Below are 19,391 nucleotides of genomic sequence, written 5' to 3'. Positions count from 1 at the left end.
CAGGATGTCTGGCCAGAGTTCAGTAATCCTGTGTGCCTTTCTGTGTTCTCCTGGCAAAAATCCCACAGCAGTGTTTCTTTCACATTATAGCCCAATCTATTCATCAGATGGCCTTATCCCTGGGAAAACCACAAAAACACTGCCAAATGAATGCATGAACTCTCTTGGCATTTTTCAAGGACTTAAACTTGTAAGACTTGTATCTTCTTTTAAGAAACTCTAATAACTGTAATTGAATTCTAAAATAAAAAACATTGAATTGTCTAGCTACTTAATATTATCCTTAGGGGTCACATGGAATTGGAAACTGGATGTAAACATAAACAAATATGTTTACCATCAATTATCCAAAGCAAAACGTCACAGGATTGTCACAGACCTGCAACACAATATCCCAATACTATTACATATAAAAATGCATCTGCAGCAATTAAGGAGCCCAAAAAGCACCATCATGGCCACCATCATCTTTTGAGAACAGGATTGTAACTATTTGTATCGCAGAACATTTTACAAAAAATAACATGCATTTCACTTCCAACACTAGTTTTAACCCTCCTTCTAACACCACTTCCAAAACGAACAATTGTGTATTTTAGTGGTCTGAACCAACAACCTCTGACGTGTTTATTCTTTTCAAAAAATTAATTAAAGTGTTTAATATGCATTTAAAAAACAAAAACCTTTGCTCAATATCTCAGAAAAGTAGTTTATACTAACAAGAAGGCGCAGGAGGCTTCAGAAAAGCTACCCTTCTCAATCTCTGCCTACAGATTACACACAAGACTACTCGGGTTTTTCTTGGCAAACTTTTCTCCTGATTTCTGTCCACGCCAGCAGGAGTCTCCCGTTCCCATAGTAACAGCCCTTCCATTGGAGCCGTAGGTGAAAAAAAAAAAAAAGACGTTAGCTTCCAAGTGGTCCTCTGCAGTTTTTATGCGTCCTAAGAAAAGCATTTCTCGGTTCTCCGACTCGTAAGTCCTTTCTGTTTCATTTTTTATAACTTATTAATTCAAAGCGAAAGTGTATTTCAGAGCAGCGCGTTTACAAAGTGGAAGAAACAGCTCGGCTTAGGCTCGCTAGCCAAACCCTCTCTGTCACAGGCTCTGCTGTGTATCAGTGTCCGGAAGTTCACGCGAGAGGAGGGGGGGGGGAGAAAGGCATGAAAAGAAGGAGCTGGGAGAAACATTAGACCAAGACTTTTCGTGCGTAATAAAACAGCTCGTTATGTGAAAAGGTTTTTCTCCCTCTGGTTCGGATTACTGAGACGTCTTGTTGCAGTTCTGTAATTATTGGCCGCCTGTGCTGAGTTACCGATGGGTCTCCCGACGTTGGAGTTCAGTGATTCTTTGCTGGATAGTCCGGAGTTCAGAGAGCGGCTGCAGTGCCATGAAATCGAGCTGGAGAGAACCAACAGGTTTATAAAAGACCTGATAAAAGATGGAAACATGCTCATATCCGCCCTCAGAAGTAAGTAAACAACGACTGATTAATATTTTGTAAGAGTATTTAACCTGATTTCGGCGCAATGTGTGATAAAAAAGCCCGAGGCCATCAGTTCAATCCCATTTAGTTTACCTACTTAAACTCTCAGAGGATAGATATTTCTATATATCTTTATTTACCATACATTGGTGCGGGTAGTTACTATGTAATATCTATTATATAATATCTGTATGGTAAAAGTACCATTACTTTAAACGGAATTTTACTGTACATTTGCTATGGATAACCTACTGTTTAAAAACACATATTGTTATTGATTGCACATTAGAGATGATTTAGTGGTTGATGGAGTATAACTGCATGCATTAATTGAAAGAAAGTCATCCAGTACCAGGGACGTTTCCAGAAGGTTTTGTAAAGGGTGGCAAAATGGGGGCCACTAATTATCTTGGGCTGTAGAAAAGAGACGAAAAAAGAAGGGAAAAGAAAGGAAAGGCACAAAAAAAATGTCAGGACTTTTATTTACTGTCGGTATGTTGCAAACATTTGTGCACATGACTTTAAAAATAGTTACTCTCTTAATAAGGTAGATGCTTAGGAAAAGGCATGCAATGACAGACAGAAAGAAAACAGTAAGATCAAGTTTAAAAAATTGGTATTGGGGCGTGCCGTGGTGGCGTAGTGGTTAGCGCGACCTGTATTTGGAGGCCTTGAGTCCTCGACGCGGCCGTCGGGGGTTCGACTCCCGGACCCCACGATATTTGCCGCATGTCTTCCCCCCTCTCCTTCCCAGTTTCCTGTCAACCGTATAAGGGACACTAGAACCCACAAAAAGACCCCTGGAGGGGTAAAAAAAAAAAAAAAATTGGTATTGGCCAAAATCAGAATCGGCAGGTCAGGCTTTTTAAAGATCGATAGTTGGCAAAAACTGCAATTGGTTGACCCCTACAAGACATGTATAGCTGTCTTTCTACAAAAGATGTTTCTGCAAATCTTTGATTTATGGGGGTTGCGTATATGAATGTTAAACTTAAATGTTTTATTCTCTAAACCATGTATTACATTGTATTACATGCATGTGGTTTTACATTTGTGTGCCACTGTCTGTTGGTGTATCACATTAAAGAAAATAAACTGAAGCTTGTGAATATGATCTGAAAAACAATTAGAGTTTAGAGGGTGTGAATACTTTCCACACAGCAAGACACTGTGCACGTTTTTAAAACATCGTAAAATTTAGCTTCCTCTTTTTCTTTTAGAATGATCTTACTACTTCTTCAAAGCTTGAGAAATCAGTACAGGTTTTCAAAGACACTGTAAAGCAAACCCTTAGGTTGTAATGAGTTAACAACTGGAGGGTCCAGATTCTTTCTTCACTTAAGATGCAACATTTCAGTCCCATTCTGGTTACAGGTTAACAGAGAAAGGCTGAATTACCATAAAAACTAAACAGCATAGCGTCTAAAACCCCAGAGGCTCAAGAACTCCAAAGCCTCTTTGAGAAAGGTCTAAATTTACATCAGATTAGGTGGTTTGTGCTAATGTATCAACCTTATATTTATTGGCGTTTATTTTTACTGACCATGATTCTGTTAAAAACATTATCAGCAATAGTTGATAATCAAAAATACAGATGTCATCATCCTCAGACTGCAGTTTTATACTTTTATCCTCAGTGCTTCATCTAAAATCTTGACGTATTCCCCTAACATTAATTCTCATATTCAGAACTCCTTTTGTTGTTAGCACAAGTATTTTATTCTGAGAAAATAAAAATAAAATTGGAGACCAACCTTTAGATAATCTGATCTGAAAATATTAATAGACATTTCAGCAGCATTTTCCTTCATCTGGTCCAAATGTTGTCAAATCCTTTGAAAATTAAGTTTTGGGGTTTAATTATCAGTGTCTAAATAAGAGCTTTACAGTTGTAGAAATGTAATTATTGACACTGGGGTGAAATAAAAGTCTACTTTTTCAGCACAGATCTGTTCTCTTTAGTAGAATTTGGCTTGCTGTTTATTGTTATTATAATAACTTCCAATTGTTGATGTTAAGGAATTAATTCAAAAATATGATTAAATGCAATTACAGTGTGCAGCTTAGCGATTAAAATATCACCCTTCTTTCTGTAAAAGGAAGACCCTTATTTCAAATGACTTTTAAGATTGCTTTGACATGCAGTTCCAGCCATATCTAAAAAAAGGCCACAAAGAAGTTTACATTTTTTATCGCCACTTTTATTATTTCCACAATATTACCACCTGCTTTTTACACAGCTAGTGTCATCTCAAGCCACACTGCAAAGACAAAACCCCCTGAACTACGGTGTGAAAGGTAGGAAATACTTAGGGAAATCAGTCTGATGGCTCATTGATTTTAAAACCTGACAAAGAAGGGCGAGACTCTTCACCTCTTCAGGTTACGTCCGTCAGTGCGGTCAAACTAAATGGCTGCATTGTTCTTGAGAACAAGTCCTTTTCTGTGAAGAATCACCTGAGCCACCATATTTAGATCCAGTAGAGTGCAATTTGTTATTCGAGACACGTGTTGAGCATTTTTAGGGCTATTTATTTTTTAAACAAGATGAGTTGCTAAACTTAAGCAGACAAGTACGAGTCAACTTAGTTTCCATCTCATGGCTGTAATGAATAGGACTTGGTTTCTGTTCCTGGTGGTGGAGAGCTTTGGGTTATTCAGTTCCTTTTATATGTTGAAAACCAAACGTGACTTCAGATCCCTGCAGGGGTTTGGTTCAGATCGCATCTCACCGCAGCGCAGTGTAGTGACAGAGTGAGACACACAGAAAGAGCATTTAACACAAACACGTGTGTTATCACCAGGTGTGGCAGTTCGCTAACATCAGACTTTGACACTTCGCCTCTTGGTGTCACATGAAATGCCAGGTCCTTGTTTCATAACATCAGGATTATTTCTTAAGAGAAACAGGGATCGTTGTAATTGGTTTGACCAGTGACATCAGTGAGCTTTTATTAAAATTATATTAGCAGCATGATTATTATACCTGCCTGTCCATTTTCCTCAGGTCTGTCTCTGGCAGTGCAGCGGTTCTCTCAGTCGCTGCAGGAGTTCCAGTTTGAATGCATTGGCGATGCTGAAACTGATGATGAGATCAGTATAGGTGAGAAAAATAAATCTAAACAACTTCCATCTATGTTTCCTCTGAAAGATATGACTCGACTTCAGAGATTATAAGTCTGTGATTTGTGCTGCAGCTCAGTCCTTGAAGGAGTTCTCTCAGCTTTTAAGCACCATGGAAGAGGAGCGAAAACGACTGGTGAGAGTTTACGCTTTTGTTTTATTCATATATACATGTGCAGAGTAAAAGGAGACTAATCTACAGATTTAAACAAAATCGGTATTTTCAGCCACTTCCTTTCTCAGGTTTTGTCTTAATGGAACACATTATTTATTAAAAATAATTTCTGCAGCTGTACACACATCAAGTCGTTTATGTGTATTGCACATTTCAGCAACAAAGCAGTTCAAAGTGCTTTGCATCTTATAATCATCATACAGTCACTAATTATGAAACGGCCTATAGCAATATTTTAACTGAACCCATCAATTTAGATTCCTGGCTCCTCATTCAAACTGTTTGTTCGTTAACCTCTGAGTTCTTGAAAAGAATGTTCTTATTTTTTGCCATTTAGGAAATATTTTGGTGATTCAAACTGATCTGAAACAGGAAAAATTCAGCGAGAAACAGAGGTTAAGTGCCTTTTATACAGAGTACGTTTATACTGGTTTCAAATTAGATTAAATTTCATACTAAAACCCCTTTTTTGCAACATATTATTGATATGTTTCTATTTCTTTTTTTCTGTGCTGTTGCAGTTTATTCATTTAAAATCTGGTAAGTCAAACAGCTTTGAGACACGATAAAGATCATCAGGAAACAGCATCGTGCTGGCACTATTTATTTACACGTGCATGTAGAAACGTGACGCTTTTCACACCGTTTCAGCCAAAAGCTTTCTGCTGGGGCTTTCTGTATTATTTGACTCAAGCTTTGTCTCGTCATATGTTTTGTGTTTCCTCTGCTTCTAGTTTTACTTATGATCATCAGTCTAACTTTAGACACAAACACAAACAAATATTGAGCAGATTGTGCATCAATGTGAAGTTTTTAGTCCTTTTAGGAAACTTCTGACTAACCTCCTTTTTATTTGTCTCTTGTTCTGGCTTTCCCACATCTTTGATTCACACATTTGTGGGTTAACTTTGTGCCAGCAGCAGCGTGTGTTCACCGCAATGTGGAAATGTCTTGGACTCAGTGATCCTCCATCATTTGGAGGCCTTTGTGAGGACTGACTCAATTCTGGCACACTCTGTGTGAAGCCAAAGCTTAGACCGCTTGTAACAGAGACGTATAGTAGGCCGCCTTATATATAAACCCTTGTGTGAGTGTGTGTGTTTGCCTTTGTGGCTGCCTGCATGGTCTGGTTGCACAGGAACCATGTGGAACCTATTCTGGCAATTCCCCTGTGAGACTGAGTGCAGTTTGACTGCCTGGGAAAGTCCATAAAAGGTTTCTGTGTGTGTGCGTGTGGGGGTGGGAGTGTGTGTGTGTGTGTGTGTTTGTCTTCTGTCTTTTGCTCTTTCTGTGTGTGTTTTGATTTTTTTGCTTTTTTAAACTCACTGTAACTGGAACCCTGGTGATTGATCTAAACTTAGAATAATAACATCATTATTCAAGCTCCTTTTAGAAAATAGTTTCCTCTAAAATACTTTACCTGTTCAACCTGAAAGTTCTCTTATTTGGATTTGACAATCCCTCCCAGTCTCAGTTTTCAGTTTCTCTCTACTTATTGTGATGTGTTGAAAAATCCAACATTACAAAGAAAGCAGCCCTTTCTTCGGGCACCAGTGCAACATTAAACTGAAGTTAAGGTGCGGCGCTGAGTTTCTCTCTATCGTGAATTGAATTTTAAATTGATTCATTTATTTCAGACATTCCACTAAGAAAAAAAAACAACAAAATAAAACAAAAGTAGTAAATTCCTAAGTGTAAATGTAACACACACAATTACACACAAACACACCACTTATTTGGTGACTGTGTCTGAAAAGAGGTAGGAGATAGTTGAACTTAATCTTACAACCAGACATAGACCAGCTTTTTCCAGACCGAATGCAAATACAAGTACTTCAGTTTAGGTACTTGCCAATTCCAAGTACCAAGTTAATAAGTTGTTACTAAGACATCACACAACTTTTGAAAACACATTTATTTTATTTCGAACACAGCGGCTCTTCATTGTTTAGGCCTACAGTCCCTCTGACTTTATTAACAAATCAAATATACAGCATGACATACGCTGTTACATACATTTAACATAAATTAAAAATAGTAAAAGTTAAATTCACATTTTTACAGGTTTTCCTGAACTAACTAGCAAACATTTCAATTAAAATGTAAACTATAACACATTCAATAAACTTTAGCACCACATCTCTATGATGGCAGAATTTTACACTGATGTTTGTTTGCTCTGTTATTTTTCACATTTCTGGAGTTTCTGCTGCAATGTTGGTTGTGCTGGTTCTCTTTGAATTTTAATGTTGTGTTTAGTTTTAAAATTCTTTGCCAGATTAGTCATATTAAAGGAGTATTATTCAACATTATGCTTGACAACTTATCGGGGCACAGCAGACAGTCTGCTTTTTTAGTATCCTCCATGATTGTCTTGAAATATGCACAAAATACAGACATTTTTTCCCTCTTCCAACGTTTGTTTTTGTTTTTTGGGAGTGTCAGTAAATAACTTCTTGATGTATTATCACCACCACCTTGCATGGAGTGTTTTCTAACTTTTGAGTTGCATCGCACCCAGCCCAGGAGGAAAACCAAGCACAAAAGTGGTGTCGGTTCACAGTATCGGGTTGCTTTTACAAGAACCTGACGCTGGTATCAGTACAAGAAAAAGAGGTATTCCATTTATACTTAATGAGTATATCTAAAAATGACTCATTGAATCACTAAATATAAATTTAACAATATTGACGACATATGTCAAAGGAGGTTTTACCGAGGTGGCTTTGGGATATTTGCAACCTCTTGCGGTTTTTTATTTCTTGACTCTACTACAGGAGTTAAATTTACACTGATAGAAAGAAATAATTTGAAGTAAGGCTGCATTATATTAGAAAAACACAGGATTGCAATATTATTTTCAAATATTGCGACCTCCATCCACTATCTCCACCACTCTGCTTGAGCTTTAGTGTATCAGTTGCTAAGATCTACGTCTGGTGTAGATGTGAGGGGCAGTCAGACTCTAGGAAGCTGGCTAGGTAAATTATTAGCAGTCAATGCATAAAGAATGGCGCTTTTAATTTAAAGATCTGCAAATTGGTACACTCAGGTAGTTGTCTGTGATTACAATTTTGCACATAAAATGCAACTGTGATTCAATATGTTTTTCAGTTCATACTTTTAAACCCATTTAACATTTTGAACCCTCTTACCCTTGTCAAATATGTTTGTATCAACTTACATGTGATTCCTGTGTTATCTTGATCTCCGTGTAAATAAATTGTCACTGTAGAATAAATCTCCATCTTCTCAGTGATACTTTTTGTGAAGCTAACTGTCGATTAACATATTATGTCTTATTTGAAAGATTTTTCTGGACACGTCACTGAATTAAAAGCTTCACAAAAGTAACAATCATCACTGCTTTGTAGAACGTGTCAAGGATCTGCTGATCTTTAATGAAACCATATTTGAACTTCAACAGTGAGCTTCCAGCTGCAGCCCTCATGGGACATTTTTAATGCTGCTCTTGGTATTTACTGTTACGACAAACTGAACTCACTTCTGTTTTTCTGTTGTTGTTTTTTTTTTCCTTCTTTCAGATCCAGAATGCTGATGACGTGTTGATCTCACCACTGGAGAGGTTTCGGAAGGAGCAGATTGGAGCAGTTAAGGTACATCCACTTCTCTAGGTGGTGGAGTTAAAATCTAAAAAATCTTTATTGTGCCGAGAAGTTATCCGGTGATTAATTAATATTTAGAAATTCAGTTAGTTCAGATAAACGTTGGATCGCAGTCTAGAGTCAGTGACAAGGTCATGGGAACGGACACTGGGAGAGACTGGGAGCATGTCACAGACAGACAGTGTAAACACTATGAATATGTGGTGTCTGCTTACTGCAGCTGTTCAAGTTGTTTTATCCACTTATCTAACTTTCTCTTTTCTAAAACATTTAAGAGGACATGGTGTGATTTAATGAGTTTGTTTAGTTATAAATAAAAAAAAAAGCAACCTGAAATTTCAGCCTCAGCTCACCTCTGTGCATTTGTTTAAGCAGCTTCTCAGTTTGCAGAATGTAACACAAATGTGTGAGCAGCACATCATCGGCTAGACCTTGCAGAGCAAGAATGTCTGTGGCACATGTGGAGTAGTTCAATACTGCAGTGCAGCTGTTTGGAAGAGAGCTGTTTCTTAATTATTTCTGGCAGAGTCTCTTTGTTTATTATTAACGGCCTCTCTGTGCTCCGCCAGAGCTTTTAGTTCCTGAGAGCTGATGCCTTATTATTTAATAAAAATCTTCCTACTCTTTCAGCAGTTTAGTTGCAAAGTTGGGTTGCGCTAGACAAATTCGCTGACTTAGTAGGCGTATTTTCATGGTGTTTTAACGTTAATAGCTCTGACGGAATAAATCTTTAGTTGCTTTTCCCATGACAACACTAAAGAAGATTGTATTGCATGTGAAGCCAATCTGATTTTGAAAATGTAATATACCTTGATGTCTGACATACCAGAGCAATTTTCTTCTGAACATTCTGTCTATTTTGAAATGAGTTTGAAATGTGTGTTGGGCTTTGTGTCTCTTTTCACAGTTTCAGTTCTTTCTGTGTTTTTTTTTGCTTTTTCATGCTACTGTTAGTTTTGGGGGATGTAATATTAAGTAGAAAAGCTTCATGTTTTACATTAGCTATATTATATTTAAGATTCCTAATTTCCAGCTTCCTGTTTTTCTCTCCAACCTCTACAGTGTAACTCACAAATGCTCAAGTAGTTTTCTTTCCATTTGTCCTGTTTAAGTCACTCCGTGCTATTTGATCTTGTGACTTGATGTCACTACAATTAAAGGGCTGAAGTTTAGACCTGCCTCCTGCATGTCTGCATTTGGATCCTTTCAATCTATGTAATGACACAGGTTTCCTAAAAAAGGCAAAAATTCTTGAAGCTTTTTTAAAACATTCTGATATAATCCTTGTTTGTGATTCAGAAATAACAGCAGTAATAAACAGCTCTGTCGTTAAAGCCTCCGTACAAAACAAGTAGGCATGCAATTCCTTCTCTGTGGTTTTAGAAATCTTTGTTGCTAACATCCTGTCTCCTGAAATGTATTTACCAGGAGGGAAAGAAGCAGTTTGATAAGGAGACAGAAAGATATTACTCTGTGCTGGAGAAGTATCTCGGTGTGTCCTCCAGGAAGAAGGAGTCCCAGCTGCAGGAGGTAAATTCTCAACATTCTCACAAAGCTACAACGCGTCTCTCCCACACCTGTTAAGTTACATCACATTCTCAATATTTGTTGTGTGTTTTTCCCTCATAGGCTGACTCACAGATGGACAAAGACAGGCAAATTTTTTATGATGCGTCTCTCCAGTATGTCTTCAAGATCCAAGAAGTGCAGGAAAGGAAGAAGTTTGAGTTTGTGGAGCCAGTAAGATTGTATTCTTTAGTACCATTGTTATATTTATAACTATGTGCAACCCCCTTTTTTATATTTAGAGACGGGCATTTGAAAAGAACAATTTCAAAATGGAAGGCAGGCCAGTACATGCTGTTTCATCACAGGAAAGTTGGAGCGATTAGACTTTTCCTGTGCTGTGTTTTCTACATACAGACGTCAGCATCAAGCCGAGCCATTAACAAGTGTGTATATATAAACACACTCACTGGAATAACAAGTGAACCATGAGTTCAAAAACACACTTTGCACACACTGCATGACGAGCGGTAAAACTTTTTAAACGATAGATATCAGTAAAGGACGCTTCCTGTTGCCGTAGCAGGACTTCCTGCGATTAGGTTTTTCCAGCTGACACAGAGGAAGAGCTGTTTGTTGTAAAATAAACAATGGCAGCAAAATAAACAACAAGCAAAGCTCAGCGGGGGTTTTGTCTTTAGAGCCAGTTTGGATTATTGAGCAGATGACTGAAAGTCAATTCTCTGTAATTTCCTCGTCACGTTTAAACTCCCAAGCCTTTAGATAGCAAGTCTTCTGTTGATCTCTCCCTGTGCTTCCCAGTTATTAGCCTTCCTGCAGGGCTTGTTTACCTTCTACCACGAGGGTTATGAGCTGGCCAATGAGTTTGAACCCTACAAGCAGCAGCTCCAGTTTAATCTGCAAAATGTAAGTGCTTGTTTTTCCTTAGCTTTAAGATTAAATCTATGCCTGAGATTACTGCTTTGTAAATAATCACTCGCATTTCAACTGCTGGAAACGAAGTAAAAGTACTCTGTGTCAAAGTGCAAACTTCAGACTCAGCTGATATTTCTGGCGTATTATTTTTAAATAAGACTTTCTACTAATGAATTATATTTATCTTAACAGTTAAGTTAGTTAAGTTTTTTTTTTTATTAGACAAAAAGTCGCTGTTGTTCTTTGGTGTTTTCTTTTTCATGTCACTTTAAATGTATAATAAAATATCTGGATGTGTTTGTGTTGCATATTTTTATAATGTACAATCTGAACTACGGTTTGGATTTTAATGTCTGTCTGCTTAGCTGTTTGAAATGGTTCAAATTTAGCTCTAGGTATTCAGAATTGGTTTCAATTCTCTAGTGAGTTTTGGCTTTTTTTTTTTAAGATTGGCATTTTTAGGGGTAGATGTTCAGCAACATTTTTGAAAGGGTTTAGAAAAGTGTGTAAAAAACATTTTTCATTTGTTCCATGTTTTGTTCTAGTTGAGAAATCTAAGCTCGTCGCTGTTCCTCATATGCTGGTTGTAGTTAGTTATTACTTGAGTTACTTGGGATATACACACACTCTCTCATTGTCAGAGAGTGTGTGTATGTTTAATAAGATATAGCTTTAAAAAAGACATATTAGTAACTTGCTCAATACTTTCATTAGTAGCCATTATGAAGCTCACTGGGTGCTTTTTAAAAAGGTGTTGAAGTTGTGCAGCCTAATGGTAAAAGCCACAGACTTACCAATGAAATGTGTTAAAAGTTAAACTTTAGCTGGATATTAAATTTGTAAGTTATTTTTATTTTTCATTATTATGCATCTACAGTAGGTCCTAAAATTAGATTATGATGGTCTTAAAAGACTCCACATTTTACTGTTTAAAACTTAGCCTTTACCCCTTATTGCTCTTTTTTATTTACACCAGAAAAGATCAAACGATGATGATGATGTTCCATACAAAGCTAGATTGCTTAATAATTCACTTTCCTGAATAAGTTACAAATAAGTAATCTACTCATTAACCATAAATAAAACCAGTTTTAAGTTGTTTCCAATGCGCGTCTCCTTTTAAAGGCTCGCAACAACTTTGAAAGCACTCGTGCTGAAGTTGAGAGGCTGATGAAGAGGATCAGGTCTGCTGAGGATGACTTCAAAGGCCCCAGCTGCTTCGCCATGGAGGGATTCCTGTACATACAAGAAAAACGTGAGATACTCTTTACTATGTTAGTTACTTTTCCTTAAGGAGAATCAAAATTCTCCTTAAGGAGATCAAATTTCTCCTGTCTTACTAAATCAGACTTGAAAGAGTTACATTTCCAAATGCACAGCAGTGACACTGTGTGTATCCAGGTCCTTTGGGGAGTGTGTGGACCAGGCATTACTGCACCTATGAGAGGAGCTCAAAGATGTTCACCATGAGCAACACGGAGACCAGACCAGCCAGCAGACAGGTGAGCCGGTGGCTCCCATGTTTACTAATTTATTTGTATAGGGAATATCAAGAAAATATTAATAGGTTTTTGTACGACTTTTAATCATTTGGAGTTTGTGTACAGGTTTGTGTGTCTATGTCACTTGGAGACTTACATCTCTGTTTCCTCTAACTCAGTGTTTCTCAATTTCAGTCCTCACGCCCCCCAGGCCTGCATGTTGTAGGTGTTTCCCTTCTGCCACACACCTGGATTGAATCTTTGGGTGATTAACAGGCTTCTGCAGTACTAGATGGCTGCAGAAGAATTCATGCAATCATTTGAATCAGCTGTTCTGGTATACTGTAGAGGCACATCTAAAACATGCAGAGCAGGGGGAGCCTGAGAACTGGAATTGATAAGCACTGCTAACTCAACTTTTGAGTCTTCACTCAGCAACAGTGACTGCACCAAAGAGTTTTGTTGTCAGTACAACAGTGTTTCAACTCTAGTCACCATGTGATTTCTTTCTGCATCTTTAAGTTATGCATATGAATTCATCTCATAGCAACTTTATGCTCATATTAAAGCCTTAAATCCACCTCTAAGAAGGATTGATTTTATTATAAAATCCTGTTTTGAACTTGAACAGGAGAATAAGTATTCAAACTACCTTCATCAAACTTGTCTTTGTTGTGTTTTTGCCATTGTATAAAATGTTTAATTAAACTGACAGGACTAGCAGTAACATTCATGTTGACCGACACTGTTTTCTGCAGCGATACAGACAGTTTTTCCACATTTCATTTTTCTTACTTAAGTAATTCCTTACTGTCAGCACAAAACTTTGGCATCCGGCTTATGCGTGTGTGTTGCTGGTCTCTCTGACAGAACGGCGTAGTCACTGGCTCCCCAGAGATGTTCAGGCTGCGCTCATGCGTTCGAAGGAAGACGGATTCAATCGACAAACGCTTCTGCTTCGACATCGAGGTGGTGGAGAGGTGAGCGGACAATCTGACCGAGAGTCTTGGTGTTTCTCATGAATGATGCCTGGTTTATTTTTGCCTTTGAATAATTGGGGGTGTGGCTGCCGAATTGAGCTTGGGTGTAACTATGTTTTCATACAGACATGGCGTCATTACTCTGCAAGCCCTGTCAGAGGCCAACAGACGGCTGTGGATGGAGGCGATGGATGGAAAGGAGCCTGTAAGGATACACCCAGCTCCATAAAGAATACATCTCTGGAGAGAAATTTCTGCTCGGGCTACTAGAAAGCAACTTTTACTCATGTTTTGTTCCGTGTTTGTACAGATTTACACGCTTCCTTCTCTGCTCAGCAAAAAAGAGGAGAGTAAGTGTCAAGTTCAGATTAGAAGATTCTCCTTAAGAAGAGAATTATGTAAGAATTGTTTGGTCTGATTTTGAGTTTTCATTTTATAGCATTTCTCAACGAAGCAGGCTTCAACTTTGTTAAGAAGTGTGTTGAGCTGGTTGAAACAAGAGGTATTCCTCGCCTTTACGAGATTTAACTGAAACAATATTGATGTATGCTTGTTATATCGACTGTTGATCTTTATTTATTAACGTGTCCACAGGCCTTACTACCCTTGGACTTTACAGGACAGGTGGAGTAAACTCTAAAGTGCAGCGCCTGATGGCGTGCGCGTTTGGTATGCTAATATTTATATATCTGGGAAAGCATTATTTATTTTATTAAAAATAAAATAACATATCATGGAAACATTCTGACATTTTAACATCCCTGCAGCTTCTTCTGCACCCTCCAATGTGCAGCTAGATGCAGAAATCTGGGACAACAAGACAATAACCAGTGGCCTGAAAGATTATTTCAGGTAATCCAGGCAAACAGCATGACATTTTTTTTGCTTGTTTTTAAGTACATTTCCCCACAAACTGTGAATTATTTCTATAAATTACATTCAGGTGTTTGGCAGAACCATTACTTACCTACAGGCTGCATAAGGAATTCCTCAGGGCTGCAAGTAAGAATATTTTTGATTTTACGAAAGAACACATTATGAATTGCAAATCCTACCAAGATATAAACATCTATCTAAATTGACAGGCTGGACAAGCAGAGTATTAATCAGAGAAACAACAAAGAAGGTTAATGCTAACTATGCTAACGGCGGAGAAGCTGCAGAGATCCGTAGCTTAGCATAAGAATGCTGATTTGCAGTTTTTCAGGTAGAGGTCACAGCAAATATGAAAGAAGGTGCTCAGTTAAAAGTGAAACTTTCTGGCCTTCATGAGTCTAAATGTGACACATGACACACTTTCTTCTTGAGATGTAGACTTCCAGCATTGACCCTAAGCCTACAGCCAGAGCTACAACAGCATAGTTTAGATCAAATAATCATGTGTTCGAGTGGCCCAGTCAAAGTCAAAACCTAAATTGTAAAAGTCTAAAACAATATGTATTATTTTACTTCCACCTCACAATTTTGTTGTTCTTTGTGTTTATCTGTTGCACAAAATCTCAATAAAATAGATAATTTTATGGTTTTAATGTGAAAAGTTAGATAAAGTTGAAGAAAACTCAATTTTTGCAAGGTATTTTTATTTAAGTTGCTGCTAGCTTGAATTTGTTACTTTGTAAAGTTTATTTAGGGTTAAGTTGAAACACACCAGGCTCCTCCCTCATCACTCTGCTTCTCTCACAGAATATGACGACCAGACGTACAGAGTGAGAGCAATTCATGCTCTTGTACACAAACTCCCAGAAAAAAACAAAACGATTTTGGACATCTTAACTAATCATCTTCACAAGTATGTACATGATTTTATGGTGCTCTTATTGTTTAGCTTTTACTAGCATTTCTGTTTTAAAGCAGTGTTTAAAAATGATTTCTGAAGTAAAATTTCTAATCTATTTTATCTTTTAAATTGGAGCTCATTTGTTTGTATTTGCCAAATTCCTCTGTGTTTATAACTACATAGCTAAGCCAAGCTCTCTGTTTTTGTTTGGGCGTGTAGGGTATCCTCTCACAGCGATCAGAACATGATGACCGTATCTAACCTTGGGATGATCTTTGGCCCCACGTTGATGAGGTCACAGGAGGAGACGGTGGCCGCCATGATGAACATCAAGTTTCAGAACATTGTGGTGGAGATCATTATTGAAAACCACGACAAAGTGAGTTTAAAGACGCCGCACACATATAAGCACAGAGCCCACTCACATTGATGCCAACTGTCGGTGTTTGCGTCAGATCTTTGGTGAGGCGCCGGACCTGTCAGTGCCGCTGCCTCAGGCGCCGTCGTCTCGCTCCACTCCACGGAGGAGCAAGGCCATCTGTCTGTCATCTGGAAAGAGAAAGGCCCGTCTATACACTCCTGCTCTCTGCCTGGCAGATAATGACAGTGAGTCTTTTAATGCATCTTATAAATAACACATCTTACCATTTATATTAGGCTTCCAGGTAGGTAAGTCTCTTTTTATTGGACTTAAATAATTATTTTTTTAAAATATAGTCATATTCACTTCACTCTACAGAATGACTCTCAAAAGTCCAGACCATAATTAAATGATTAAAAACTGGTGACATTCTGAAGATTTTTTTGCATCACAAAAAAAACTTTTTATACACTAGAAATAAATTAAGGTGACATAAATAATTCAGTTCCCTTTTTAAATAAGAAAATAAACATTTTTTTTGCCTAAAATGCAATAACAGCATTCTTTTAGTGAACGCATGATAACTTGCAGATTAACTGATTATTTTTTAGATTAGCCGGTTAATGATTGAATGGCAAAAGGTCCTTAATAGATTATTTTTTTTGTAGAATTTGAAAAACCTAAACCTAAGGAGTTTGGGTAGAATATATTTAAAGACAAAGGGTTTTTTAAATTTTACATTCAAATGTCTATATTTTTTTGTAAAGTCTTAATTACTGCTCAGAGTGTGTGCATTTTTAAAGTTATTATATTCCAATGAACAATTATTTAATCACTAAATCAGTTGTTGATTATTTCAGTAATCGATTCAACATGATTAATCCAATTAATAATTTCACTAGTCTGGATCCAGTCAACACTTTATAATTTGGACTGCTGTGAAGTAAAGACCTGAAGACGCAAAGCAGAAATTGGGGAACATTTTCTTTTTAAATCTTTCTCCTTGCCGTTAATTGGAGCTTCGAAGAAAAAAATATTATTAGCAGAATTTTCTAGTCATATTAAAACAGAGGAAGCAAGTTGACCTCAGCCTAGCACTTCAGCTAACATCTCGCTGTGCTAACGCTCCCTTACTGAAGACTTTTTATAGCCATTTGTGCTGAGTCAGATCTTCCTGTTACTGTTTTTCTTTTTTTCCCTCAATGTTTTCATCGTAACTGTATTAACATGTGGGCATTGCTTGGAGTTGTATCATATATCACCAGGACCGCCAGACAATAGATCAACAGTCTGGCTCCTCGGTCTCTGATGTGGCGTTTCCTCCTGTTTTTCAGGCGACACGTTCAGCAGCAGCCCTGATACGACTCCGATGGGCAGCCAGGAGTCGTTGTCGTCACACTCCTCTGAAAAAAACAGATTGTCTCAGACCTCCCCTCCATCCTCTCCCGCCGCTGAGCCTGGCTCGTCCCCCGCAGCACAGTTTTCTCCTCCTTCGACTTCCTCCGGCTCGTCACCACTCAATGGGAAAGATCAGAAAGCGTCTCCAGACAACGCTCCCTCCCCCCGCCTCACGCCTTCCTCTTCCTGGATCTCCGCTCCACTGTCCTCTGCCGAGCAGACTTCCTCTGTGTCCTCCTCCACATCCTCCTTACTCTCTGCAGTGGAGAGGTCTTTCAACAGAAATTCAACCGTGTCTTTGTCTTCTGCGAAAGACTCGAGATGTGCTTCCACACCTTCGGTCCAGCCCGCGTCAGGGAATCGTTCCTCTCCTGTCAGGGAGAAAGCAGCCTCCGTCTCCTCCCTGAAGAGCTCTCAGTCAGAGGAACGAAGAAACGCATCCTGTGCTATGGCCACAGAAGCCGGAGGAACAGACTCTACCTCTCAACCACAGCACAGCACTGCCTCCTCCTCTTCTTCTTCCTCCTCTTCTCTGTTTCCCTACCGGCTTTCCACGTCATCCTCTCTCACCTCCTTGCACATTTCAGAAGGTGTGTGAAAGACTCCTTTTTTTTTGCCTCTAAAATAAATAAAAGCCAAAACATTTACCACTGTGCAACCGCGATTCTGATCTCTTGTGTTTGGTTGAAGATTACAAAAGCTGTCATGGGTCGGTGCAGAGCCTCATGTCGCTGGAACAACAGGAGAGAGCGAAAGCACGGAAAGGTCACCACCGCTGTGGCTCCGATCTGACCCCGAAGCTCTCCGCAGCGACATCCAGCAACGGCTACTCAAGGCCCATCTCACTGTGAGCGTCACTTTAAGATGTTTCACTTCAGTTTAACATTTTTGTGCTTTAAGGATCTGAGAAAGAGAAGCTCAGGAGGAAGGAAAAGCAGACTGTTGACTAAAACCTATCTGTGTGCTGTGATTTTCATCACGAATTATTTGAAAGCTAAACATATTACTTCATTGTGATTAATAAGTTACATCAGAAAAAAAGATTTTTTTTACGTTGCGTTTGTGTTGCAGAGTATCAGTCAGGCAGCCTCAGCGTGAGAGTTCAGTATTCTGCTCAGCGTTAGACATTTGTCCCTCTGGAAGGTAAGGCAACATTTATGATATTTGAAGCCGTCGCTTCTTCTTCAAGAACAAATCCCTCGTTAACTCAATTAGTGAGCGCCTTTTTAATTCTCTCTTGCAGGGAAGCTAGAGCTCTGTACTCCTGTGAAGCAGAGCACAGCCATGAACTAAGTTTTCCACAAGGGGCGCTGCTCACAAATGGTAAGATTTTATGTGTCCGAGAGTTAACGTGTACAAAATAAAATCTACCCATTGATTTTACATGCGAATCTTTCATTGTCTTACACTGACATATTTTGATCTTGAGAGAAAAGCAATGTTGTTCCGTTGTGTTTTGATGTTTTTCCTCTTTTTCATGCATGTCTCATGGTTGTTTGTGACCACTTTCTTTATCCACATGTAGATTTGTTTTTAACCTGAGGCATAAATGTCTTACGCTATTTTCAAAGTGTTTTGGCTTATTAAATGAAATATTAAGCTAATTTGTGATTGAACAAATGACTGGTCTAGTTGTGGATATATACATAATATAACTATTTGCTCCATTCACATCAGTCTTGAATGGGTAGAAAAGGATCAGATCAGCTTTGCTGTTCTCCATTGAGCCTTTCTGTTATCTTTATGTCTTGCTCTCTCGCGCTTCCTTCAATGCTGAACAAACCACAGACATCATGGTGTAGAAAATACTGTTTAAAATCGCTTCTTACGAGTCTTTTTCACACAATAACAAATTCCAAACTTAAGAGTGTTATTGTCAGGACAATGTGTTCCTGCTAAGTACGGTGTGTTCACTGATTGGAAAAAGATCAGACCGCCCGATCAAGCAGAAAGTTGTCTAATTCCACTCTCCACACAATTTCTCTGAGCATCTCTAATGTGTTTGTAGAAGGGCTATAAAAGTCTGCGTCTTTATTGTCTGAGTTTTCGAGTGATTTCTGTTTTGTTGTTTTTGCAGTGGGTCCATCTGTGGAACCGGGTTGGCTTCAGGCGACATATCAGGGCAGAACTGGCCTTATCCCTGAAAATTACATCAAATATTTCTGACAAGCCTGACGAACCGTCGGCACATGAAAGAATCACAAAGTCCTGACTCAGATTTTAAAGGTTTATAAAGAATCAAAACCATGATACTGTAACCGTGACTATTATCACTGACTGCTGTGCTGCAGCATGAGTAATCGGCCTACTGCATACAGTAGGTGTTAATACTTGACGTACAGTACAGACCAAACGTTTGGACACACCTTTTAATTCAATGAGTTTCCTTTATTTTCATGACTATTGACATTGTAGATTCACACTGAAGGCATCAAAACTATGAATAACACATGTGGAAATATGCACTAAACAAAAAAGTGTAAAACAACTGAAAATAGCCCTTATATTCTAGTTTCTTCAAAGTAGCAACCTTTTGCTGTGAT

The 19,391-nt window shown here is 38.4% G+C and overlaps 1 protein-coding gene across 1 annotated transcript; it reads left to right on the top strand.

Moving 5' to 3' along the window:
- Nucleotides 1–888: 888 nt before the first annotated feature.
- LOC102237276 (rho GTPase-activating protein 42-like) lies at nt 889–19,257 on the top strand. The gene is made up of 24 exons (XM_014471304.2): nt 889–1,470; nt 4,493–4,588; nt 4,683–4,744; nt 8,329–8,400; nt 9,838–9,939; nt 10,039–10,149; nt 10,738–10,842; nt 11,977–12,106; nt 12,253–12,353; nt 13,203–13,312; nt 13,439–13,517; nt 13,623–13,662; nt 13,752–13,814; nt 13,907–13,981; nt 14,080–14,164; nt 14,256–14,314; nt 14,996–15,101; nt 15,309–15,468; nt 15,545–15,695; nt 16,785–17,438; nt 17,539–17,695; nt 17,920–17,991; nt 18,092–18,171; nt 18,926–19,257. Exons 1-24 carry the CDS (start codon nt 1,317–1,319, stop codon nt 19,012–19,014), a joined length of 2,913 nt encoding a protein of 970 aa, XP_014326790.2. The 5' UTR covers nt 889–1,316; the 3' UTR covers nt 19,015–19,257.
- Nucleotides 19,258–19,391: the final 134 nt, after the last annotated feature.

This window comes from Xiphophorus maculatus, chromosome 11 (genome assembly GCF_002775205.1).
Source record: "Xiphophorus maculatus strain JP 163 A chromosome 11, X_maculatus-5.0-male, whole genome shotgun sequence".
Classification (NCBI taxonomy): domain Eukaryota; kingdom Metazoa; phylum Chordata; class Actinopteri; order Cyprinodontiformes; family Poeciliidae; genus Xiphophorus; species Xiphophorus maculatus.
Note: the sequence above shows the minus strand (reverse complement) of the source record. Positions and strands in the feature narration are given on the sequence as shown.

What these genes read in the sequence shown, in the direction of transcription:
- LOC102237276 (XM_014471304.2), top strand. Translation starts at nt 1,317, where the DNA reads ATGGGTCTCCCGACGTTGGAGTTCAGTGATTCTTTGCTGGATAGTCCG. An exon ending in CCTGTACATACAAGAAAAAC is followed by an intron (nt 12,107 to 12,252) that starts GTGAGATACTCT and finishes GTGTGTATCCAG; the next exon opens with GTCCTTTGGGGAGTGTGTGG. An exon ending in TACTCAAGGCCCATCTCACT is followed by an intron (nt 17,696 to 17,919) that starts GTGAGCGTCACT and finishes TTTGTGTTGCAG; the next exon opens with AGTATCAGTCAGGCAGCCTC.